This window comes from Plectropomus leopardus, chromosome 3, assembly GCF_008729295.1.
Source record: "Plectropomus leopardus isolate mb chromosome 3, YSFRI_Pleo_2.0, whole genome shotgun sequence".
Lineage (NCBI taxonomy): Eukaryota > Metazoa > Chordata > Actinopteri > Perciformes > Serranidae > Plectropomus > Plectropomus leopardus.
Genome location: NC_056465.1, coordinates 35580027 through 35606593, shown reverse-complemented (window position 1 = coordinate 35606593; position 26567 = coordinate 35580027). Strand labels below are relative to the sequence as shown.

At 38.8% G+C, this 26567-nt stretch overlaps 1 protein-coding gene across 1 annotated transcript in view; it reads left to right on the top strand.

Moving 5' to 3' along the window:
• The first annotated feature begins 17297 nt into the window (after positions 1 to 17297).
• The window catches only part of LOC121941021 (pre-B-cell leukemia transcription factor 1-like), a 141422-nt gene continuing 132152 nt past the window's right edge, over positions 17298 to 26567 (top strand). Inside the window, 2 exon segments of the mRNA XM_042483717.1 lie at positions 17298 to 17763; positions 18841 to 18914. Of these exon segments, the coding sequence (XP_042339651.1) occupies positions 17576 to 17763; positions 18841 to 18914 (262 nt within the window). The 5' untranslated portion in view covers positions 17298 to 17575.

The following is a 26567-nucleotide window of genomic DNA, read 5'->3' as shown; positions in this document are numbered from 1 at the left end:
TTAAGCACTTTTTGCCTTTTCTATTTCTTTTTTTGTGTGTGTGTGATATTTTTTGGGTAATTTTCTTTTCTTTTTCTATTTTCTACTTTTTACCAATTTCTGCATTTTTTTTGTTTTCGGCATATCTTCAGTATGGGCTGTATACGCTGGAAAGTGAATTGTTGGAATCGACCAACATGCTGATTTCTGCTTATATCAAAAAATAATTGTATTTATTTATTAATTTTGACAAAGTAAACATGTACAAAATATCAATCCACTTGATAGTTTCACAGAAGGATAATTAAGCCTAAATAATTAAGATGATTTTTATGGTAGCTAAAGCGATTCCTGCAGGTGTTTTAGTGTAATTTAGAGGAGATGATATGTTTGCCGACAGTTTGGGTTCTGCATGTGCAGAACGGATCAGATCAGGATCGGGTACTGACACATCTGTTTGTCCAAGTCAGTGTTGCCAGATTGGAAATGTTAAACTATCATACCAGTGGCTCGAAATTATCGTATTTTGAGAAAAATTATTGTACGGCAGGCACAAGCACGAAAACAAACAGGTTAAATTTATAACTTTAGTAAACAAGTATTAAACGACTTTTGAACACATCTATGTGGCCTACACCAAACGCGATTGGCTGTAAGGAGATCATGTGAGAAGTGATGCGAAAACACAGATGTAGGAGCCAGAAAATGACTTAAAATGAGATGTGTGAACTAAATTAAGTCCTTATTGTGTCACAATGGTCAAATTATTGTACCTTACGGCAATTTTGGAATTATTGATCGTACATCATACAGAGGGCAAAATTATCGTACAGCTGGCAACACTGGTCCAAATTAGGCTGCTTTAGTTAGCTGTCCAAGATGGCGGATCAGGTACTGACGCTACAGCCTGTTGCTTCAAGTGGAGCAACCCACAATGCATTGCTAACCACAGTACCAAACCGTTGTACAGTATTTATCTGTTGAAGATTGGCTGTAAATTAACAGCAATTACTTACAGTGATCTCATGTTTCTGGAAGAAATCAAGCCAGTTTGCTCAGGTTTCAAAGGGTTAAACTGACACTGCTGAAAAAGTGATAGAACCACGTTTCATTTTGTCGCCATTAGCCAAAAGCTACATTCAGCATTTACACGGCGCTCGACGGTCTCATTGAGGAGTTATTTTTTGCCGTGTTGACGTGCCTCCATATGGCTGTACAGGTGTGAGGGGAGAATATGTGAGGAATCTATCACTACTGTACCGCAGCGGCGCTAGTTATTTTTGTTTGTCCCATCCTCTTTGGTGGAACACGAGGGGCTCGGGGAGCGCGCCGAGCGGAAAATGTGCGAGGGGAGGATCAATGGAAAAACGCATAAAATGTGCATGTGCATAAAAGAAGACAAACAAAAACACACACACCTACACACCGTGAGCGCACACACACACACACATGCAAACATTATAAATACACAGCATAAGCCCAGGTGGATTTGGTGCAAGCTGTTTTCACTGGCAGCAACCTGCCCCCTTCCCGCTGCCGCACCCCCCACATCCCCATCCCAGCCCTGTTCAGCAAAGCTGTCACAGCGGCAGCACTCATAATGAAGGGTAAAATATTTTATTCAGATTTATTAATTTGAAAATGAAGCATGCCTGTCGACAGAGGGACAGTTCTTCTCAATCTGTCAGCGCGGAGCCACTCGGCGCTGACACCAGGATTCATTTGTCTTGTCGGCTCTGACAGTCGGATTCTCCCAGTGCTCTACGGAGAGGGATCGCCCAGGGATTTTTTGAGCTGGATAAAACACATTCCGACAAGGAACAGCCTCTTTATTAATGCAAATTAGGCCAGAAAAATTCCAGCAACAGCTACTTGGCTCCAGAGCCCTGGCTCCATTCTCTGTTATTTTGGGGGGGTAGTGTTAATAAAAGCAGCCTCGGAGTGTTTGTGAGAATAGGGCCTTCAGGAGGACCTGTCACACCGCAGCTGTGACACTCTCCACACACATGGGACCCAGACCAAAATTTTGGAGCCTTTCCTGCACTCTTAGGTGTCCTCTCCAGGTATAATATCTCACGTCACAACAATTCTTACAATCAAACTCTGCTTTTTAAAATCAAATCAGAAGATTAAAATCTGCAAACATAAATTGGAGCAGTGCTGTCACGATACTGAAATGTTTAACTTTGATAAAACACCTTAGAAAATATCAATATTTGACCACAATGAGGACATAACTTTTAAATTTATATGAAATGATAACTATAATAAGGCTGCAACATGACAACTCTACTTTATTTGATGCAAAGAAACAAAATGCAAAAATATAAGAGAGAGAGAGATAAAAAGAGTACTGACACTTTCAAATATTCAGAATCTATATGTATCAATAAATCAATATTTTTGACAACATTAAATTAGAGTTAATCTATTAAATTGCTTATTTTAAATCAGGGCTGAACTAAATAGCTTTAAAATACTATCTTGATATTTTAATGCTATATTGCGATACACGATATATATCTCGATATTTTTAGATGTCCCAATGTTAACTAATATTTACTATTAAAATACAAAATTATTGAATGAAGTGCAGTTACAATAAAGTTAAATAAAGTAAATCAACTTCTAGGATGGTGAAGGAATGGCCCGCCCTGCTCTGCCCCTGATTGGTTTACGTTTTTCAATTACGAGATGACTGCGTTTCCTCTAAGTGATGTTCTGCGACTTTTCTCACGAAGACATTTCAGGAAGCGACTCGATCAATATTTAAAACATTAGCAGGTTTATTTCTATTGCAGCCACCACACTAGCTGTCATTATTTCCAATCATAGCGACGTAGGCGTGTTACGGAGTCATAATTGAAAAGCGAGCCTGTTATACGTGGTAGCAGCCATGCATGAAGGGTTTCTGGGAGGTGATAGTCCACAATTTCACAGAGGTATTGTGGACTCAAAACCTCCGGATGATCCGCTTAACTATTGAAGAGTTATGTGATGCAATAACAGCTCCTGTAGCTCCTGCTGCATCACGAGGGAGCCAGTTCCTACATAGACACAGCATCATGTGACCTAGAAAAGTGTTTACATAGCAGTTTGGGGAAATATGGCTTTTTCACATCGCCTGAAATACCACCTCATGCATTGAGGATTGATAGGAACCCACCCATTCTTACTCTGACCATAACCAATCTCGCTCCTTTGCTTAAATTTTAATCAATCCAACCAACAAAGCAACAAGTACAAGGCAGTCACGGGGATACTAGGGCAGGTTGTTCTTCACTATCCTAATATTTGCAAATTTGCATCCCCCACATAATGTCACCAAACGCTTTCTTGTTTCTGGTTGTGAAGATCCAGACGAGACCCCCACAAAGCGTGCAGGGCTTTGAAGACAACTTTCTAAGTGGCGAAACAGTGAAATTAAAACTCCAGGTCCGTCATGTGACGCTAATGGACCCAAAAAGCCTTTTTCTGATGTATCCAGGAGGCGAAAGACACATCTGTAAATCAGTGGATACATACTTGATGACTCATCTCACTATCAGGATTAAACCTGTTTGGTCTGATAACATTTCTAAAGTCTAAAAGAGCTGCAAGATTAAATCATTTTATTCAAGTTAGTGGAGTGCTAAACTGGAAGTAGGTGGCTCGGCCGACACGCTGCTCTATGGGCCCACTGATGTGGAAGCAGTGCTGATCATCTGGGTAATTTCATACTGTGGAATTAGAGCTTTTTTTGGCTTCATGCACCACTGAGCAACTTTCACAAGAATGAACGAGGTCCTGAATGCTGTGTCCAAGTCTCTTAATACATCCATGATGCAGATATGTGGGATACAAATGTCTCACATTTACCAGCAAAAATTAGTGTTAAAAACTGTCAATTTTCTGATGTTCTGCACAAAAAGCGGGTATAAACTGTTTTCAGGTTGTGATGGAGCACAAACAACATTAACACTTTGAGACCGGAGCATGTTGGTGTAATTTCTTTCAAAAATGAGAAGACGACCATGAGCAACCAAGCAAAAATACCCCCAAATTTGCAACAACAAAAAAAAGAACCAAAAATAAAGTTGTAGTATAGCATGAAAAAAAATCATAGGAAACCATGTTGAAAGTTTTTAGGAAAAGGTCATAGTATGTCATAATATAGTATGACAAAAAAGTCATAGTACAGCATGTCAAAAAAAGTCATAGTAATAATAGTAATAGCATTTTTTTTAAAGGTCACAGTATAAAGCATGGTTTAAAAAAGTCATAGTATAGCGTGTTGAAGCATTTTTGCAATATTAATTTGCTCCCTCAGTTTATTATTGTAAAAAACCTCTAAAAACATCCTAACATGCATCACAAATTGCTAGAAAAGCTAATACATAATCAAGCAGTTTAGACTGCAATAATAAAAAAAAGCCTGTAAAATCCTGAAAGGACTGCCGTATTAGTCACACCACTGGCCTCTATTTTTGATTCTCGTTTGCGTTTGTATTTTTTTCCTCCGTGTGTCTACTTAGACCAGAGGCCAGGACACTCACGAACTGTGGCTGACTTGTGCTTGCCTGGATGAGTGCAGGCGAGTTGTTGTTTTATTTCGCCGAGAGTCCTTTGACATTTATCTCTCTTCACCTGCTCCGTGATGGTGATTCCAAGTGACAGGGTCTCTTCTCTCTCTTCCTCCTCTGTATTTCTGTCCGTCCTTTATCCCTCATCTCTCCTTCCCTCCGCTCCACCCCCCCTCCTCCTCCTCCTCTCTGAGCTCGTCTTTCTTTCTCCTCCAGACCTCGAATATGTGCATCCTAACCCCGGCCACTATTGGCACTGCACAAAGTAAATTGCAGGCGGTGTGCTGGGGGACCCTTAAAAAGGAAATGCTGTCAGTCAGAGACGGCAGACAGCACAAGATGGGGCGGCGAGGGCGAAGACAAGCATGATGGGATTGCTCCTTCATAATGTTTAAAATGGGGCGGCCTTTCCAATCCTTAAATTACTTAAATGGACGAGATAGGGGAGGAGCGCGTGCTGCCACTGTAGCTCCACTGTAACGCTCAGATTAGTTAATTGCTTTTCCTCTGGAACAAGGTAGAGGTTGTATTTCACTCAAACAGACAGGAGGCATCGTTTATTCTGAGTCCTCCCACTGTCGATACGCTGTAACAGAGACGGGCTTCTCCGCGGCCTCCTGCAGGGAACGTTTACTCTCACTGGAAGATAGATGAGCACACGTGCAGTGGCGCTTCTAACACGTTTGGTGCCTTATAGGCGACCCCCCCCCCCCAAACTTACGGCCCAAAAACCCTCCACCCCCCAAAAATGCAAATAATCAACAATACGTGCTAATTGCTCTCTATAATAGTAATCGAATAAATCAATACATAATCAATAAATAAAACAAAAAAACGAATAAACAAAAAAAATGTGATTGTTTAAAGTAATATGTTTGTGTATTTATAGAACAAATTCACTTTCTACTTGAACATTTCTAGGACTTTAGGACATTTTCAGGATTTTAGGAGACTTTTGGGGTGCTAGGATGTTTCTTAAGACTTAAGGATGCTTCAAAGATTTTAGGAAGTTTCTGGGATTTTAGGACATTTGTTTGCATTTAGAGCGTTTTTAAGACTTTAGGATATTTTGAGCATTTTTAGGACATTTCACAGGTTTTAGGATGTTTCCGGGATTCTAGGATGTTTATAGGATTTTAGGACATCTCAGATTTAAGACATTTCTAGGATTTTAAGACATGAGGGGCTCAACTAGGACCTCTGTCAGGGGTTGTGGTGGATCCTCCACTGGCTCTTTTTTTAATCAACAAGCTCTATTTTGTTGCTGTTTAAGCGCTCTGGCACCTTATTTATATGAAAAGTAGAAAAAACAATTCCCAGTGTGAAACACTTTATTTTTTACTGTGCATTAGAGAATGGTTACTGTGGGTCAGATTTGGCCCGTGGGCCGTATGTTGAGTATCACTGGCCTTTGGGCGCTGCCTCTTCCCATGTGTGATCACTGCAGCTATTTCTGAGAGGCTCCATTGCAGAGCAAGCTGCTGCAAAAATTGGAATAAAAAATCAACGAGAGCTGTGGCTGTTTCAATTTGTTTTTATCCCGAGCATTGGCCAGCTCTTATGGGAAAAGTCACCTTAATTGCAATTGGCTTCAATACTTGACCTCGCCATCAGTTCATTAACCCGGCAATAAAAGAAGCCCTCATTCTGCCAGAACTGCACCCACTCTGCCCATTCCAAAACCATCTCACTTCCACCAGCCCGTTTTCCCCCCCAGAGCAAACGCCCGTGCTCGCCACCCACTTTATCAATTGCCTTCATAATTTTAAAAGCCTTTTTTATGTTGTTGTTTTTCTCTCATATAGTAAATGGAGCCATAATTTAATATTTTAATGCATGTTAATGTGTTGTTTAACCTTCTAGCAACAATCAGGCGTCTCTAAAAGGTTAACCTTGAACGTGAGCCAGTGCAGACAGCAGCACAATAACGCGTCAATCTTTGAAAAACATCTCTGTCTAATGGATTAGTGGTTGATTGCACAGCCCCATCTCGAGGTAGATGCCGTATATATTGGATAGGCATTAAAACGAGCATTTCTCAATTTTCTCGCTGCCGGCCCTCAGGGTCAATGGATCGCTAGGGCAACAAAATGCTGAGTCAACGCTTGCCTCTTAATTTATCTTGGGGTTTGATTATAGCTTCATTTAGCAGCCCACCAGCACAAACATTAAACAGGTTAGATTTAAAGGAAAGGAGGAGGGGGCTCTTCAAAGTTCAGTTCAGAGATCTTTTCCTTTATAAAAACCGCAGCTGGTTAGAGTTTAAGAGACTGTGAAAACATGCCGGCGCTGCGCTGACACGAGAGGTAAACAATGCTGTAAGAAATATGACAGGTGGCTAAAAAAAAGAAGTGAATGAATGAGAGAAAGGGCACGCAGCCACTGGTGTGTGAAGGGTAACTAGACTGTCAGTAACCTTTGTGTGATGGGCTGACATTGTATCTATGGCATTAAGGACTGGTCAGGTGGAAAAGCACTGATCAGGCGCGGCTTAATTTCTTGTTCTAAAAAGAGGTATTTTCTTTCAGGTGTTCACGGGAGGTTTTAAATGTGTGTGTCGCTGCTCTGTTTTTCTAATTGCACAGTTTGAGACAGTTTGAGGCCTTTTTAAGCTGCAATGGAAGTGCTTGTCAGATCAGCATATTCAACCACCTTTCCTTAAAGATTCAGTGTGCAGGATTTAGGAGCATCTATGGGCAGAAATTGAATACAATATTCATAATAACTATGTTTTTATTAGTTTGTAATCACCTCAATCTTAGAACTGTTGTGTTTTTATTTCGTTTGTATCTACACAGCCCAGAACAAACCGAACAGTCACTGATGTTAGAAAAAGTGGAATTATTGTGTCAGACAGACAAAAACTGGACTTTTAAAATACATGTAAACATGTTGGTGTTTTATGACCAGTTAGAAACTCCTTGTAGCTCCTTTATTACATAAATAAAGTGTAAAAACATGGACTTCTTGGTTTTGCACAGGGATTTTATAGTGTCAAAGACAAACGAGACAAATAACGTAAAGACAAAGACAAACAAGAGAAATAACTGCAACGTTTCTAGAATGTTTCTAGGATTTTAGCACATTGGTCAGATTTAAGCAAGCTTCTAGGATTTCAGGACATTTCTTGGATTTTAGGATATTTCTAGTATCATCAGATGTTTCTCGGATTTTAAGACATATCAATGATTTTGGAACATTGATCAGATTTTAGGACATTTCTAGGACTTCAGGACATTTCCAGGATTTTAGGATTTTTTTTAGGAATCAAGACATTTCTAGGATTTTGGTACATTTCTAAGATTTTAGGACATTTCTAGGATTTTGAGACATTTGTAGGATTTTAGGAAATTTCTAGAAATTCAGCATGTTTCTCAGATTTTGGGACATTTCTTGGATTTTAGGACATTTCTAGGTTTGCTTTTTTTCTTCCTACAATTTTAGCATTTTAGAACAATTTTCTGGTTTTAGGATGTTTCAAATGATTTTAATATGTTTCTGAGATTTTACTATGTTTCTCTTCTTGTCCGCATGCTGTTAATAATTTCACCTTATTTCACAGAGAATAAGACCTGGGGACAGATTAGAATAACTACATAGAAATAGCCAATCTTCTTGTATGTAGGTCACATAGAGGCTTCAGTATTAAATGTAGACAGTTTCATAACCAGTTAAAAACTCCTGAAAGCTCCTTTAACGCATATATGCAGTGTAAAAACAAGGACTATTTCTTGGCTTTGCGCAGTGATTTTATAGTGTCTCCACTGAGTGTGTGGCTCGACACAGTGACCACAGGCACATAACAGAAATTACAGAAACGTTGAACCAGTATTAGGAAAAGTAACTCATTTATCACCAAACTTCAAATTATAATAACTTACATGACCAAATATGAATAAAAGTAATCATAGAAGGTAGCACTTTACCAAGTCCCTAAAACAGTACTTTGAATACAGTAAAATGTTAATTTTATTGCAATAAAACCACTGTATAAGGATGTCACCGTGTTGCCAAAGTAGCTGTGTCTGTCTCAGGAGTACTTTATCTGTCTATCTGCTGGTTGTGTCCCAAGTTTCCTCAGTTTATCCAGCCGTCCTCACATCTGTCTTTATCCTCGTTGTGTGAGATGCATGTGAGATGCCCGGGATTCGCTGCTGTGACAGTGGCTGAGCAATGGGCCTGTCTTGTTCTGGGGCCCCTGCTGAAGCACAGTTCCTCTTTGTTCTGTGATGTATTGATCCATTCAGACCTCCTCCTGAATGTACTCCACCGCTGCTCGCTCTGCTCACAGCCAGCTTGTGCCATCGTGTAATGCTCGCTCACACACGGCAGCGAGCAACAGAGCCGTCACAAAACCCGGCCTTCAAAGACTCTATTTTCTCCTCAGCTCTAATGATTCACTGACTCAGAGGGCATTTTATATTTTAAGCTATCGAGCCTTCAGACTTTCTACTGTCCATTGTATCACCTGCATCCTTAATGACTTGTACAGAATAATGAATGGCCGTGCCCCGTCTCAAGGTCAGATTTACAAAAGAAATCATGTTAATGGCTTTTGTTTTGCGTCAAACTGCAAGACGTATCTGAAGAAATGTTAGTACTAGTTCACTTTCAGTTTGTGTACAGTTCCTATCAACAGTTAAAAAAGAGGTGCAGATACTTTTAGAATTACAAGGTTTCTTTTAGTCTAATTTGTGCAACTGTTTGTGCAGTTTCAGCTGCAGCTGTGGTGACTCTTTAGGTGTTTTCATTACTGATCTGCGCTGTGTCAATGTAACACAGTTGCGAGATGACTGTGTTTCCGCTGAGTGATGTTATGGGACTTCTCTACCGATAACGCTCCAGTAACCATGGCGATGGATGTCCAAAAAGTTAAGCAGGTTTATTTCTGTTGCAGCCTCCACACTGGCCGTCATCATTAACAATCCAAGGCGATGTTGGCGTGTTATGCGAGCGATGATAAAAAAGGCAAGTCTCTCATACGTGGGAGCGGCCACAGATGAGAGATTTCTGGGAGGTGATAGTCAACGATTTCTGGATGATCCGCTGAACTTTTAATAAGTTATGCGATGCAATAACACCTCTTGTACCTCCTGCTGCATCATGCCAGAGGGAGCCGATTTCCTACCAGTGCACAGCCACAGCATCATGTGACTTAAAAAAGCCAAAAGAGTGTTTCCATTGCAGTTGTTTTGAAATATGGCTTTTTTCGAATCGCCTGAATACCACCTCATGAGACCCGTGGAAACCTTTTTGTGTTAAATGGGAGTTATTGACGTGTTTACATTAATGTAAAATTTGCGCAATTTGAGGGTTAATGGAAGCCAGCTTACTGGTAGTGATACACAGAGGAAAAGTACTGATTTATATCCAAAAAACCCAAAAACCCAGGCTACATGGAAGCTATAGACTGACCTCCTGCTTCTTCATAGTGGTAGGCTTCTGCTGTCATCGCTGGACGTGTATTCTGTGTTGTATGTTTGAACACAGAGCGGACACGGAGCTCCCATGCGTTTGCTTCTCAGTCCAAACGTATTAGAATCAAAGAGAGGGTTATGTGTATGAATCCCTTCCATTAGCGCTGCCTCCACACAAGCCAGGAGCCGTGCAGGATGAAAGGAAGGATTTATCTGCACAGCCTCATCACATGGTGTGACCCGGGGCCTGGAGCAGAAAGGTCTTTCTCTCAGGTGCCATGGAAACCAGCTCACCGCTGGCTGCTCGTCCCGTCGTCCTCCAGTCGCCCTCTGTGCTCGTCCTGGACAGATATCTGGCCAGCGCTCTGCAGAGGATTCTCAGAACTGTTGAATGTCTCAGACAGTTTCAGACATTATTGTACTTCTGTTGATGCGCTGCAAAACTGAAAGAGTTAATTGCCATTTTCTAATTTATCTAGGTTAAAATAGCAATTTTTTTTCAAAATACGACCTTTAGTTTCCAAATTACAGTTTGTATCTCCTGAGACACACTGACCATTTAGGGTATAAATAAACACTTTCCTCTTTTTAAATACTTGCATAAACAATGAATTAGCTACTTTCTTTCTTGTTTTGCATACCAAATTTTTAAAAAGAAAAAGGAAAAAAAGGAAACAATTGTTCTGAATGTGTTCAAAACAAATCTAATCTTTGAAAAAATGACAAATTATTTACATTTATCAACAAAACCATATTTAGACAAGAGGGCGGCGCTGTAGAGGAGCAGGGACACTATTAGCAGACAGCCTGTCACTCAGAGTGGCCTTAAGCCTTAATAAAATGTAAACGGGTGATTTATAATAAAAATCAACCCCTCAGACAGTTATCACGAATGCTGAAAATAGCTATAGAGGCCAAAAACATATTGTACCAGGCAGTAAACACGTTTATTTCTGTTGTAAAATTTGGTTATGGCTTGATTATTAGGATAATTTAGTCAATAACATTTAATAAAATAAAAATAAAAATAAAAATCCATAACAGAAGACATGTAGGTTAGATATATTAGCGATATGGCTTTAAAAAGCTAAAAATAATATTGCGATATTTTTAGGTCATATCGCAATACATGATATCTATCTCAATGTTTTTAAATGTCCTTTATATTAATGTTAATTACTAAGATACAAAATTATTGAATGAACTGCAGTTATAATCAAGTTAAATAGAGTAGCCACTTCAATATACAACTGTCATAATAACATTTAATAAAATACTGTTAGAAGGAAGTAAAATAAAGTACTTTTATAATGTCTGTGTCTGTCAGAGGCAGAGAGCCTTGAAAATAAGACGAAAGTGAGAGCGCCAAAACGCAGATGGCTTTAAAAAACGACATAACAATTTATACTAAATGTTGGCGATATAATGATTTTATATATCACATGTGGAACAAGCCGTGATACCTCGAGTATATTTGATATATCGCCCACGCCTACCTGTAGGTGTGAAAATGAGCATCTGTGTATTTCACCCCACCTGATTTCTGATCAGTGAATCAGCTGTATGTGAGGGAGCAGAGAGAGTCTGCAGCTCTGAACATGAGCAAAACTTTCATTTTGGTTGAAGTCCATTCATTCATTCATTCATTCATTCATTCACCAAAGTTAATAGCTAACGAGCTAAACTGGTCCATGTGTATAAACTGCAAAACATATTTTTCCTCTGATGCTTTTAGTTGTTAGCAGACAGCTTCCAGTGTGTTTCCACCTCCATCTGGACTTGCATGCAGTTTTGGAAAGCCAAGATAGATTCAGCCAGATTTATGATTTGGCTAACGGAGACACATTTATTTCTCGAAGTGTAAACAAAAGTTTGTTAAATCGGACCTGGATTTTAGCCAGATATAAGGCAGTTAAAATGACAAGTGTAAATGAGGCCTAAGTGTCCCGTGATAGATTGGCAGCTTGTACATTGTGTGCCTGACCACTTGCCCAGTGCATGCTCTGATACGCTCCTGGCAGCCATGCAAAAGGATAAGTTGTCCAGAAAATAGTGCTGAAGTACTCAAAGAAATAAATGTATAATTACATTTTTTTTAAAAAATTAATTTATCTGTAAATCTAAAAATCCTCACGACAACCCAGGCTTTACTTTCCTTCACAAGGACTATTTTTCTTCATTTTTACTATGCTGTGACTCAGATTAGCTGATAATTAAGTTCAAACAACTCATAGAAAGAGTTGGCTGCTTATTTAACCCTTTGAAATCTGAAGTGACATCAAATGCTTTCAGAACAACCCCCCCCCCCCCCCCCCAAACCCCCGTAGGCTCAAAGGTTGAAATACTTGTAAAAGGCATCTCAAAGCAGCACAACACAAGTAAAAATGGATGCAGTTAATATCATGTTAAACTAATTGATTGCACAATTCATTTATTTGTCTTTTTTATGCTTTAGTCTGCTGGTGTCCGGTCAGGTTTTGTCCACTTCAAAGTACCAGCTGCTCTGGAGGATCTACAGTTCAGAGGTGTGAGGGCCAAAGCTGCTGTTCTGTCCCTCACCTGGGCGTTATATTTGCCACCGCTGTTCGAGTCTGCCTTTGTTTCTTTAAATAGCTGTGACTGTATCGCAGAGTCCCACTAATGTGGATGCTGCTCCGATATGAGAAATTCATGTATTCAGCACCACGCTCCGTAATATATCGCTTACGTCTCCGCTGCGGCAAATTAAGCATTTTACAGGACCTCTATAAGCATTTCCTGTTTTATCACTAGTCAGTGGCTGATCATACATCAGCACGGCAATGACTGGACGAAGATCACTGCCAGCACTGTGATTTGTTTGCCTTGCCATGTATCCTAAAGTATCAGCATATATTTAGATTTCTAAATGCCCCTCTAACGTAACTTAGCAGATGTTGGGGAGTCATATGGATGTTGGTGTAACAGAGACCCCCTCAGGTATTCTCATTATTCTACTACTGAGCAGATGGCGGGGAAACTTACCACACTTACCATTATCCATCATACATATTCTGCTCCCAATTTACATAGCCGCTGCTTCACGGGAAGCTCCTACGGGGGAGAGTACGTAGCTCCAGGATTGCACTGCAGCTCCACCTGAGGCTTGGGGAGACAGTCTGAGATGTCACTGCCACTACACCTCAAACTCAAATATGCTAATAGTTGTACAGAGGAAATTCCAATGGGTGCATCCCAGTTGTATATTTGGAGTCGTGAGGAAAAAAAATCTGCAGCTTGATGATTTTTAAATAGTTTAATATCAATGAGGAGGTGTTTTACTCTAATAAGGTGGTGAAATCATGAGTTTTTATTGTATTCTGGAGTGGTTGCATGCGCGGCCTGTCACTTATGAGGAGCTCAAGTTTCAGAATTGATATATTTAGATGTGCTGGCATTTCTTAAAAATTGGGGCAAAATGTACGAGTCATTCAACCTAAAATTAGGAAACTTATTTAGTCCCTGAAAACTTATTTTTTCAGCTAGTTCTTTAATATAAGCCATGAACTCACGGACACTTAAAAAAAAGTGAGAGTTTGGGTTATTTTTAATTAGATTTTTCTGTATGCATTATTGTCTGTGCTCCTCACACGTCTCTTGAAATGCAACAAGATGATGTCATATACTTCAATCAGAACTTCAAAATATCTGAATTTAACTCTTGCACCAGCTCAGGCTGTTTACTATGTCTACAAAAACTAATGCACCAAAATTCATATAAATCTCACGTAATTATGAGCCTGCGATGACGTTTTTCTGTGGGCAGACGCTGGTTTCCACGTCTACGGGATTCTTCCATCGGATTTTGTATCACTGCAGAAAATAAACTCTGTGGCTAACAAACATTTCTGACATTTCTATGTGTTGTTCGGCAACATAATCTCCACAAATTAAAACCACTTTTGAGATTTTTGAAGCCTAAATGTTGTCGCTGGAGGTTCTCTATGAACAACTGTGGTTGCAATTAAAGTTGTAGTGTGAACTCCGCCATTCACTTGAGTTGTAACAATTTTTAAAACTATCTCTTTATAGGTAAAGTTCTAGTTATCGTTCTTGGTGTGGACGATGTGTAACCACGTAAAAAAAAGTGAACTTTGAGTTAGTTTAAGGTATGGTGGTGTCACCGTGTTTCTTTTCCTGAACATAACCATTTAACTCTTTATTTCTAACAGTCTGCACAAGTTTTTAAAATCTTAATAATCTTTTTTTTTTTTTAATTTTGGTTTTTTGTTTATGCAGTCATGAATATTTAAAGGAGTTTTTGATGGCTAGTAACTCTCTGGAGCCATATTTTTACGAGTTGCTCCCTGTTTTGTTTGTTCTGATGCATGCACACAGATTTGCATCACCTCATTGTCAAGGCCCCATTTGTTTGAGATTTGTGAATATACTGTATGTGAATACGTGACTATACACTGTCTGTGTAGCTAAATGATGCTGCTGACAGTTACTACTGATGGATAGCTAGCTTTAGCTTGAGTGGCAGGCTGCTGCAGCACAGTCATACAGTGCAGCAGCATCTGACTGTCGTCTCCAGCTAAATTTCATCTGAGATCAAACAGCTGGCTGTTAACAGGTCAATTATTTATAGAAAACACTTAGCCAAACGATACCTGGTGATGCAATCGAATATGTAGAGATGTCCTGATAGGCGATGTCCGGCCACTCTGTTGGGTCATTGATCCATTTGGACAGGGGAAGACTGAAGGGACATGACGGCGATAAACCTAAATTTATTAAGGTTTTATGAACGCTCTGGTTCAGGGAGAAGTAGCAAAACAATTCTTGGACGGTCTTAAAAAAAGGCTGTTTTCCACGAAAAAATGCATACAGATGCATTAAAGTGATAATGTAAACTTAAGCTGAAGTGCACTTACATCTGACATCTCCCTCAAAAAAGGATCCTTTGCAAAGTATGCATGTGTGCAAGTCTGTCAGTGGTCTTACATTTTTTCTCTAATCTACAGGTGGCCATAACTTGCCAAGAAATGCAGCACTGCAACAACAAACGCAGGAGAGAAGTCTGCCGACAGGTAAACATGGATGTAAATGACACACTTTTCAAAACTTCTAAATTGGAGCTTCAACTGTGGCTCCACTCTACTGAGCATGTAAACGTGCTGATTGTTGTCCTGCACACGATCCTTTTAAGGCCACGTTTAGACACAAATGGCTCTACTAAAAACTGAGAAGTCTTTCCTTTGCGTTTAAAAAAAAAATCTACGGTCATAAGGTTACATTGTGAAAACAATCCTCGTGTACACGGTTCTGCAAAAACAACCAAAAACACTGCAGTATGCATGCCAGGACAGTAGTTGGCAGTGTACCTTTGTAATGACACACCATAGAAGAACACCACACACCTGTGCATAAAGGTGTTGAGGGAAAAAAGAAACAAGAAGACGACGGCGAACGCACGCACGCACGAGAACCGACAGCGTTAATAAACTCAGCAGAGTCAGCAGCACAAACACAGCTCGGTAATCCGCCGTTGTCGTTATTATTGTCCTCATACTTGCGCATGGATGTTTGTGAAACATGATGCACATGTGAGACGTGCGGCCGTGATGTCACTGTTCTCACAGGATCCGCTTTACACAGCGACCAAAGGGCTAGCGTTTAAAAAAAATAAGAAAAAATTTACACTTTCAAACCTGGTTTCAAAAGTTTGCATTTTCAGGCCCCCAAAACGCATTTGCTGTGAGAACGACAGGCCAAACAGCAACAAAAACGTGTATTTTCGGATGTTAACAAAAGGCCAAACTGCAACAAAAGTTTAAGGTTTCACACCAGAACTGTTGCCGTGTAAACGCCATCTCACCATCCAAGGATTTGCAAAATCTAACGTGGGACTGATGTGATCGGCAAAACTGACGAGAAACTAGAAAGGTTGGTCAAACCCTGCAGGGGTTGATATTGACTCATTAACAAAAGTAATTCAATACATTAACTCCAATTCAGTGTCAAAAATAATGATTTAAGTGTCAAAAATAATGATTTAAGTGTCAAAAATAATGATTTATTGATCTATATCGATCTGGACATTTGGAAGAAATCAGTATGCTGGCCGATTTAGATATTTCCCTTTAAAGCCAATATGGCTGATACTGTTGACGTGCCAAAACCACAAAATTTTCAGGCTCCGAAAACGTTGTTGTGGTGTGAACGAAAGGTCACACCACAACAAAAGTTTCATGCAAGACCGTTGCTGTGTAAACAGACCCTAATATCTGCCACACATGATTTGCACAACACTGTGTTCATACTTCAGTTCCACACTGGAGCTTCTTTTTTATTTGCCCCTCCTCCTCCTCCTCCTCCTCCTCCTCCTCCTCTCTTCCCTCTGAATGGCTCTCAGTGGCGGAGCAGCGGCAGTGAGGCAGCACTGGGCCTGAAGGGCACTTTTCAGCCTGGCCAGACACACTCGGGCCTTGCTGCTTGGCTGCGTAACATGGGTCACCGCCTTACATTAGGAGGACCCTGCCAAAGTCAGCCAAGCGGAGCCCTGCAACATACCTGAAAATGAACGAACAAAGTCGATGTTCCTCTGCCTCCTGCAGCAAAACAGACATGTTTGACTCTGTTTGTGACATTTAAAAATGAAATATGGACACCACAGAGGTGCTTTACACGAGGTGTCTCATCAGCGGATGGATTTTTCCAGCTGTAAATCTCCAATCACATTATATTTGCAATAATTATAACAGATGAAAGCGCCGGCCAGCAGTTTTGATTAGTTATATCTTGGCACAGCTTGGAGATGAGACATCCTCCTGCGGAGCCCGTTGGTGCGCCTGCTCAGGTCAGAAGGGGCGACTAAAGCAGACCTTCTGTGTCAGCTGCTGTTATTTATTTGGAGTTCAGGCTCTATTCATCACCCTGTTGCCACTCCGTACCCCCTCTCCCTCGCTTTGGGAAAGGCAGCAGCCACATCTCCCAGCTTCTCCTCTGCATCCCACCTTTACAGCCCCAATGATCGACGTTTCATGAGAGGCACCTCAAGGTGGGGCTAAATGGTCTTATATTCCCAATCATGTCGCGTAGGCGGAGTCTGGCTCTCATGCTCTTTGCTATGCTGCCCAGCCTGCACTGTATATGACAAAAGCAAAAAAAAAAAGGGGGGGATGGAGTGAGTGAAATAAATCCACACTTCTTATTTCTCACAGCCACTTATTTTTTGGAGGTGGTAATTTGGCAGGAGGAAGAGGAGGAAGGCTTTGGATCACTGCGCCACAGCGCAAGAAAACGTGTTCATGTTATAGTAGAAATCAGCAGCCTATCTCTTTTTACGCACACCCTACTCCAGTGAAGGCAACAGCAGTTCAGATCAGATTTCACATTCAGCTCCGACCAGCTGAGAGAGACACAGCCAGAGAGCAGGAGGGCTCGGATCTCCGCTTTCCCCTCCGGTACCCCCGCCACAGAGCGAACAAGAAGCGAGGAACAACCGGGTGCGCAAATATTAAAAACACCACCGGGATTTTTCTTTTTTACCCTCCTCTTCCTTTTTTTCTTCCTTTTATGCATTTTTGCAGGATTTCAGCAGCGAGAGCGACACTCAGAATTAGATAGAGAGAAGCAGCAGCAGCAGCAGCAGAGATGGACGAGCAGACGAGGTTGATGCACTCTCACACGGGGGTAGGCATGGCAGGGCACCCCGGCCTGCCGCAGCATATGCAGGAAGGCACCGGAGCAACGGACGGCGACGGCAGGAAACAGGACATTGGAGACATTTTACAGCAAATTATGACCATCACGGATCAAAGTCTGGACGAAGCCCAAGCCAGGTAAAGAAATGCTCCGATCCAGACCCTTTTCTTCCGCTGTCAAGGAGGCGGCGGCAAAGTAGATTTTAAACAAAAAGGAAAAGAAAAAATACAAGATATATATATATATATAAAAATCTAAATTTACAGTATAGTGCGGTGCTAATGTCACAATATATGCAAAGGTTTTGCACAGCCTTTTGCAAAAACAGCGATGTCTGCGGATTAGTAGTTTGCTTCAGATTGAAATAACTCGCGTCAGAGAGGGAAAATAAAAGTGTATGAATGTGGTGTTTATGGCTGTGACATGCCAACGTGTCGCCCACGGAGAGTATTTTTAACACTTTACACATGGAGACAGTCGAGGTACATTCACAAAACCAAAATGGAAAAAAATCAGTCATAGGTTTTATATTTTATTATTTTTTAAATGATTTTTTATTTATTTATTTTTTTTCAGTTTAAAGTGGCTCACGGCTTGTTTACAGCGTTTTGAACACATGCAACTTTATAATTTATGGTGCATAATTAAGATGTCACCCCTCTTGTGTGTTCCACTTTTAATTCAGTGAAGCTGACAAAAGTGAAACCTTTCAAATATTTTTGTTTTATTGATAAAGTTGGTAAGAAAATATAATTTATATATACATTTTATACATATCTTTTTTTAAACTCCACTACTGTTATTTTGTGTTTAAAAAAGCAAAATAAAAATAAATATGCTTTAAAAATGAGGAAAAATATTTTTAAGCAGTTATAAATGTGGCTGATGCACATGTACAGCTGCAGCTGTTATTATTTATTTGGTAATTGCAGTAGAATATAATAGAGTAGAATAGATATTGTCCACCAGGATGGAAATTTGTGAGGACAAAGGACACAGGAGACAAACATAGTAAAAAGCAGACGATCAGTTATTAACCAAACATATAGACAACGCCATTAGAAACACTTAACACATTAAATCATGTCGTCTGTTGGGATTCAAAACTCACCCGTCACTTAGTCGAGTGCCTTGTTGTCCAGTAAAGTAGAGGATGAGAATATATATGATAAATATTTCTGTGTTTTGACTCTGAAGCCACTTTTCTGTTGCAGGAAACACGCTCTGAACTGTCACAGAATGAAGCCAGCGCTTTTCAACGTCTTGTGTGAAATCAAGGAAAAAACAGGTACGTTCACGTTGATTCTGCACTCTAATATTGTCTGCAAGAAAAGTCTCTTTAACCAGGTTCAATGGATGCACGCAGTATTTTACACTAATGGAGCAAACATACATGAAAAAAAATCCAAAGCTCTGTGTGGGCTATTTTATCATCAAATAGTAATTTGCTATTCATACTCCGATTCACACAGGAGAAGTTGATGTTGGATATTCAGTCACAACACAATTCAGCATATAAATTTCACTGACATGTACGACATGTGTTTCCTCCTGTAGCTGTAAAGTCTGCGCGTTCTAACTATTTCACAATAGGAACCGTGGACAATTACCTCGAGCAGTCCTTATCAATTATCGTGTCAAAATATGAATAAGGGCTTTTTTTGATGCTATTGTGGAATAATAGAGAGTATTGAGCAAAAAAAAAAAAAAAAAAATTGTCACAAGCACGTTGATGTCTCCCCTTGTGAGTTAACTGTCAAGTCTGGTGAATACGTCTCTTTCTATTCTGTATTGTGTCTCTCTATTAAAGCAGTTGTGAGAGAGCATGTCAGCAGAATAATTGCTAGGAGAGAAATAACGTAACGTAGGAGGCGTAAGTCATGTTTCCAAATCATTCTCCCCGTGACATTTCTGAAATTGGCACAGATAGAGCTCACTTCAGACTGATAGCGCATCTTTTATTTCTCCTGATGTGCTGTAGGACTCTTCAGAAACTTGGTGAGATATTGAGTTGCCACAGTATGCCGGTTTGCCACGAGAGGCAGCGCTTTCTGTGTGTTTCACACTCATTAGTGCATGAAATCAGATGGAGTGGATGGAGGATGAAGGAGATATTGTTTTCATTGTCTCCAAAGTTGCACTTGCTCATACTTGACCTCTGTGGCGACGGCGACCGGCGCTGTTTATGCCGTTTTTCCTCCTGTGTGATGCCATCCTCGCCTGGTGCTTTCATGGATGTTTTCATTGAGGTTTTTTTCATTGAAGTTCACCTCGCAGCCCCCCCCTCCCCCTCCCCAAAAAGCCCGGCAGTTTATCTTGAATCGGCCACTGCCTCAGGAGAGAGCAGGGGGCCTTTTGAAGCCTGCTGGCTCGCTCCTCTTTTTTGTTGTCTTGGTAGGTTTTTTTTTTTTTTTTTTTGGAGGGGGGGGGAGTGACACAGTTATGCATAGTGTTTTACTCCCTGGCGCTTCTCGGAGTTCATCCAAAGTTCGGCTCTGCTGAGAGTACAAAGTAACTTGGACCTCTTCCTGCCTGCACACCCATTCTTCTCCCTTTCAGCTGGCAACCTATAAATACAAGGTGCAGCTCACGGAGCTCCACACAGGAGATCTGCTGCTTGTCTCGATCATTTTATCCACTTAGCTTTGTTCCAATTTTACTGAAACTAAACTTCAAACTTTATCTCTAAATCTGCCATAACTTTATGTTGGCAAATGTGGCGTTGATACGATATAAAAATGATTATGAGCATCAAACACTATTTCCACTTTATCAGTTTCAGCACTCAGCAGTGCTAAAACACACAAAACACATCAAATCTAACAAAAAAAACGCCATTTTACACACACAATGTGGGAAAAAGTTACCGTACCAGTTTTACTGTTGCTTCATGAGATCCACTCAACAAATATAGAACATTTACAAATGAATAATTAATACTTTGAATAATATTTTTCTCTTCTGTTGTGAAGTTCACTTCTGAAACAGCCCAGATTTCGACAGTATTACTTTAACCCATTAAAACCTGGACAGACATCACTTTTCTGTGCTGCATTCAGCTATCTTTCACACTCATTTGATTTATTTTTGAAAACGTTGAAAGGCAATCAGCAACTTTGCAAAAAATGTCCCACTTATTGCAAGAAATTTGAAAAGTTATAAAAATATTTGTAAAAAAAAAAAAAGTTTTTTTTTTTTTTTTACCAAAGAGCTCTATTAAAATGTTCATAATTATTATATTTATTTTTAATAGTATTATTACACTTTTTAAGCAGCACAGGCCATTTCCTTTTTTTGTTTGTTTTGTTTTTAACTTTCACATTTTTTGTGTGTTTTTCTTTCTTTTTTATGCTGTTTTTGTGCAAATTTTCAAGTAATTTTCTTGAACTTTACTAATTTCTTCCTGATTTCTGGGTCATTTCTTCTGAAGTTGCTCTTTTTCTTATTCCCATGTTTCTGAAAGAAATCTGGCCAATTTGCTCGGGTTTCAAAGGGTTAAACATGCCAGTTAAATATGACTGGACTTACTTGAAATGTTGAGAAAAAGTCGCAGCTTGTTGCTCCCTCTAGTGGTTTGGTCTCCTTTTGAAACATAATTTAAACATTTATTAAAAAATGTCTGTGACCTATTTTCACTCCAGTTTAGGTTGTTTAGGTTTTCTGGATTTATAGAAATTAAATTATAGTTTTGAATGTCAGTGGGTGTTTTACTTTTGTGGTGCTGTGAAGTTGATGATGGTTTTTAATTTTGAAGTTGTTATCGTGTTAGTGAAAGAGGTCATGTGGCTTCGAGGGTTTCTGTCTGGACTGAGGTTTTGACGGACGGCTGAAAGAAACAGCGACACAGTTGTGATTTTGTTTATTTCAGTATTTTTGTGATGAAATGTCTCCGAGGAAACAAACCTGAAACCACTTCGGTCACCTTTTCACATTTATTAATTGCTGAAAAATTTGATCTATTTAATATCCATCACATTCTAATGTTCACTTCGGTTTAAGAGGTTTAAGTTTCCTTGTTTTGTAGAAATTAAATCATATTCGTGGCGATCAGTGGATTTATTAATAGTATCATCATATGTGGTGTTTTGAAGTTGGATTTTCTTTCTGCGTTGAGTGAAGACTGAAGGCAAAAGAATCAATGATGCTACTCTGTTTTTGTTCATTTTCGGTTTTCAGTAAAGAAAATTATGTCTTATGGAAAAAACTGAAACATCTTCAGGTCTCCTTTTAAAACTGAATTCAAATATTTATTAAGGGTTAAAAAAAGTTTGTCACCTGTTTAATTTTTTAAATTGTTTTGTCATTTTCACTTGGAGGTTAAATCAGTTGTGACAGTCACTGATTTTTTAAAACTTTTCTAATGTTGGGGAGTTGATGACATCATGGTTTTGTTTTGAAGTTGCAGCATCAGTAAAATAAGTCATGTGACGTTTTTTCTATGTTGAGGCTTTGACCAAAGGAAGAATCAGTGAAGCAGCTTTGTTTTTTGTTTATTTCAGTATTTTAGTAAAGACACTGATTTTACTGAGAAAACAAACCTGAAACCACCTTTTCTAGTGCTGCTTTCATGCGCCTCGATAAGAAATGTTCTATAAATTGCAAGAAATTAGTAGATTTAAATAAATACTTTTTTAAAAAACTAGGGAAAATGTCAAGGGAAAAACTATTTGTAATTTTCATATATTTGACATTAGTTCACAGAATTATTGTAACTTTTAAATAAGCACTTTATCTGTGTCTTTTCTGTTTATTATTATTATTTTTTAAATATTCATTTTAAAGTAATTTTCTGATACTTCTTACTAATTTCTGTCTTTTTTTGATCATTTCCTCTTTCAATGTTTTTTTCAAGCCAATTTGCTCAGGTTTCAAAGGGTTAAATTGAATTTAAAGACTGATTTGTTATTGATGTTTAAATTTTTACTTCAGTTTAGGTTGTTTCTGTTGTCTTGATTGATAGAGATGAAATTAAAGTTGCGATGGTCGGAGGATATTTTACTTTTCTAATGCTGGGAAGTTGGTGGCGTTGTGGTATTTGTAGTTTTGAAGTTGGCGCTGCTTCAGTGAAAGAAGTCATTTGGTCCTCAGGTCGGCTGAAAATGACAGTCACTAATGTTGTTTGTTTTTGTTGTCATTATTTTTTAAAATTCGTTGTCATTGTCATTATCTCAGTATATGAGTAAAGAAACCGAAACCAACTGTCAGCCGAGCTCTCCCACATTTAAATATTTCGGAGCACATGCAGGCCGTCCGCTCTAGTTTCTCCCAAAGCTGCAGTGGAGCCGCTGTAACTTCTTTGTCCCGAGCACTGTGTGAGTGCGGAGACGGTGTGTGTCCACAGAGCTGCTGTTTGCTTGTGTATATTTTCCGTCCCCGGCTGTCCCCGGAGCGTCTGACAGCACCTGCAGGACACAATGCCAGTGTTGATCTAGGGCCTGAACTCCTGACCTGCTCTGTGTATTTTTACTGGGCTGAAGTGAGGGACGGCCAGCAGAAATATTGTGCAGTCTAAACAAGCACAATGGTGCAGCAACAGCCGAGAGGAAAGGACGAGGAAGGAACACTTTATTTAAACCAGCGCCTCTTTTTCTTTTTTTCCTTTTTTTTTTTGGACAGACATCGGCTTCGTCTTTTCCCGATTTCATTCCAGGCATATTTGGGTTGTCTTTTTTACTTCAAAGGAATAATATTTTTCAGGCACTGCATGATTGTGTGTGTGTGTGTGTGTGTGTGTGTGTAGTACATTCCTAAGAAGAGATGAAGCATAAAAAATACAGCGTTTGTACAGTCATGAAGAACCTGGAAAAGTTATTGACTTTGCAAACAGCAATATCCAGGCTTGGAAAAGTTTTGGAAAACTAAAATATACCTGGAAAGTTTTGGAAAAGTCATGGAATTTTGTTTCAAAAACCTGTATAATAACAAGGACTATCTGATAATTGAAAATCTAATGATAATTTCTGTTTTTACATTTTCTTGCTGTGATCAATGGTATTTTTGATGCTTTTGAAGATTAAAAAAATTACCCCAATTTTTTTTTTTTTTTTTTTTTTAGAAAACAAGGCCACTTTTTTCTTTTTAAAGAAAGCATGCCTTCCCTCCAAAAAATCTCAAAAATCTCCAAGAAATTTTAAAGGAAAAAAGACAGTTTTGTTCTTTAAAATTGCCAAAAATTTTTAAGAAGAAAGTTTATTTTTTAAGAATACATGCCTTCCTAACTTTATTTTTTTTTTGAAGAAGGAAAGGAAGGAAAAATGTCATTTTTTTTCATTTAAAATCTTAAAAAAAATTATAGTTAAAGAAATTGTCAAAAAATTGGAAAAAGAATTGATAAGGAGTATTGATGGTTGTTTCAGAGAATGTATGGTCTTTAAAGTTGAACTCAAAGTTGTGGAAATGTATCTGTAAAAATGTGTATGAACGCTGATGTATAAAGCATATTAATAATTGTACTGTAAGTGTCCAAGAGCAGCAGGTTTTGTGTGTTTTAGAGCTGCAGAGCTTCACAGAGACTTTCCAAAAATATATCAAATAATTTGACTTAACTGTTATTGGCCCATGAAACCTAAACTTTAGCCCGGGACATCAACTAGTGTAACCTGACTTTTCACCAAGTTTTCACCTTCTGTGTGTAATCTATTTATGTATAAATGCTGATATTTTGAAGGTGGACTGTTTTCTCTTCTCCATCAGTTTTTATGATTGATGAAAAGCCCTCTTTAGATAAGCAAATGCTTGACAAACTGATTTGGAAAATGAGCCGCCTTGACCTCTGTAAACACTTCACCAGCATCATAAATCTCTGGCAGTGTCAAACAAAACCACTCCTTGACTGAGCTGCTCGGTAAATGTGCTGCTCCGACTCGCTGTTTAATTTTTTTCCTCTCAACCTCGACAAAAGGCCGGCTTTCTTGTGGCCCGTGTTTGTGTAGTGTAAGGTTTCAAGCCTAGGGGATCCTCCATTTATAAAAATGACTAGCCGAGTGATGTAATGTTATTTCTTGAAGGGTGAAAATAGGGTGTTTTACGGAGGGCAGCCGAGGAGTGTTTGACAGGATGAAATGAGCCAGAGGTCTGATTATGGAAGGTGCATGGAAGCCGACACTACATTGACTTGTCAGTCCATTCAGATGCTTGGCATCTGCCTATTTGTATTACAGAGTCTGAACGCGGCTCGGCCCTGTGTGTCACTGTGTAAATATCCCAGCAGCCTTCATGGTGATCAGGACTTCAGAAGTAGTGCAATCTGGTGCTATAATAATATAATTAGTGCATTAATTGATTAATGCCTATAAAGTCCTGTAAAGGTATATTTTTATCATGTGAGAAAAAGTTAGAAAATAATGTGAAAAAGCACCTTACATGACGTTTTGGGATCCCTAGCCAACAATTTCGGTTAAAACAAATTAATAATTTAAATGATTTATGAAACAAACATGCCAAATATCATCTGGTTCCAGCTTCTCCACTGACGACTTTCAGATTTTCTTTGTTTTATATCAATGTAAACTGAATATTTTGTGGTTTTGCTGTTAGTCAGACAAAATTAGCACTCCAACCAAAATTTTTTTCGTAATTGAATAAACTGCCAGTTATAAACCTTGGGCTTGATTTCTTTGAAAAACATGTAGTAGGCAATAAGCAGCTTATGAAGAAATGACCCCAAAATTAGTAAGAAATTAGTAAAAAGTACAAAAAAAATACCAGTAAATTAGCAAAAAAAAAAAAGAAAAAGTTAAAAAAGAATATGATAAAAAAAAAACTTAAAAAATTACACTAATTGTCAAAAAAATTAAAATATATAATTATGATATTTATACATTTAGTTTGGTTTTAGAAATATTGTTTATCTGTTTATCTCCAAAAAGAGTCAGAATCAGAATAAGATTGATTACACGGCATACATTAAACATACAATGAACATATGAAGATAAAATAATAGCAAAAGCAAAGCACTGCAAGAGCCAAGAACATGAATGTAGAATAGTAACATTACAAGATACTTAAAAATACTATAACATATATAGCTGTGTCAGAATGAGAAAGCGGTTCAGTTTTGTGCAGGAAAGTAAAAGTTTAGCCATAAGTGGACTGTGCAGTGACAAACCAAGATGTGACTTAGTGTGACACACACAGACCGTGTTCGTGGGGTGGAGGTGAGACCCGGGTCGTGTTGATGAGGTCCAGTGCAGCCGGGAAGGAGCTGTTGTTGTGTGAGATTTTGGTCCTGATGGATAAAGATGTATATATTCAATAATATTCAGTTTACTGTATCTTAAGACCTAAGAAAAGCAGCTAATTCTAACATTTGAGAACCCGAAACCATCAGATTTTGGGTTCGTTTTTGCTTTAAAAATGATAAAATGATTCGCTAAGACTCGTCAATTAACTGACTAATTGTTGCAGCTGTAGACAAAACAGTCGGCTTCTCGAATTTGTAATTGACATTTATAGACCAAACAATTTATAAACTCATCTAAAAATATAAACAACTCAACTAATATTGGAAATAAAAACTTCAAAAGGGCAGCAACTAAGTATTACTTTCATTAATCCCTTGTTTTGGTGAAGAAGTATTTATTTTGAATTAATTTAGCATCTCAAACTGACGTTACTATAGCGCTTAGTGATGTAGAAATGAAATCAAATATCACAATATTATACTTCAATATCGATATTGTGACGATATTGTGGGGTTGACGTTTGGCGCTGAGGAAATATTATACAATGAGATTTTTGATAAATTATGGAAATAATTAATTTAGAATCTTGAACTAATGTCACTATAGGACTATCATGATCATTTTTACCCAATACCTTGATATCAATAGTGCGATGATATTATAGGGTTGACTTTTGTTGCTGAGAAAATATTATTCAATGAGATTATTGATAAATAATTATTAATTATGTGGAAATAATGACAAAGTGGGTAAAGACA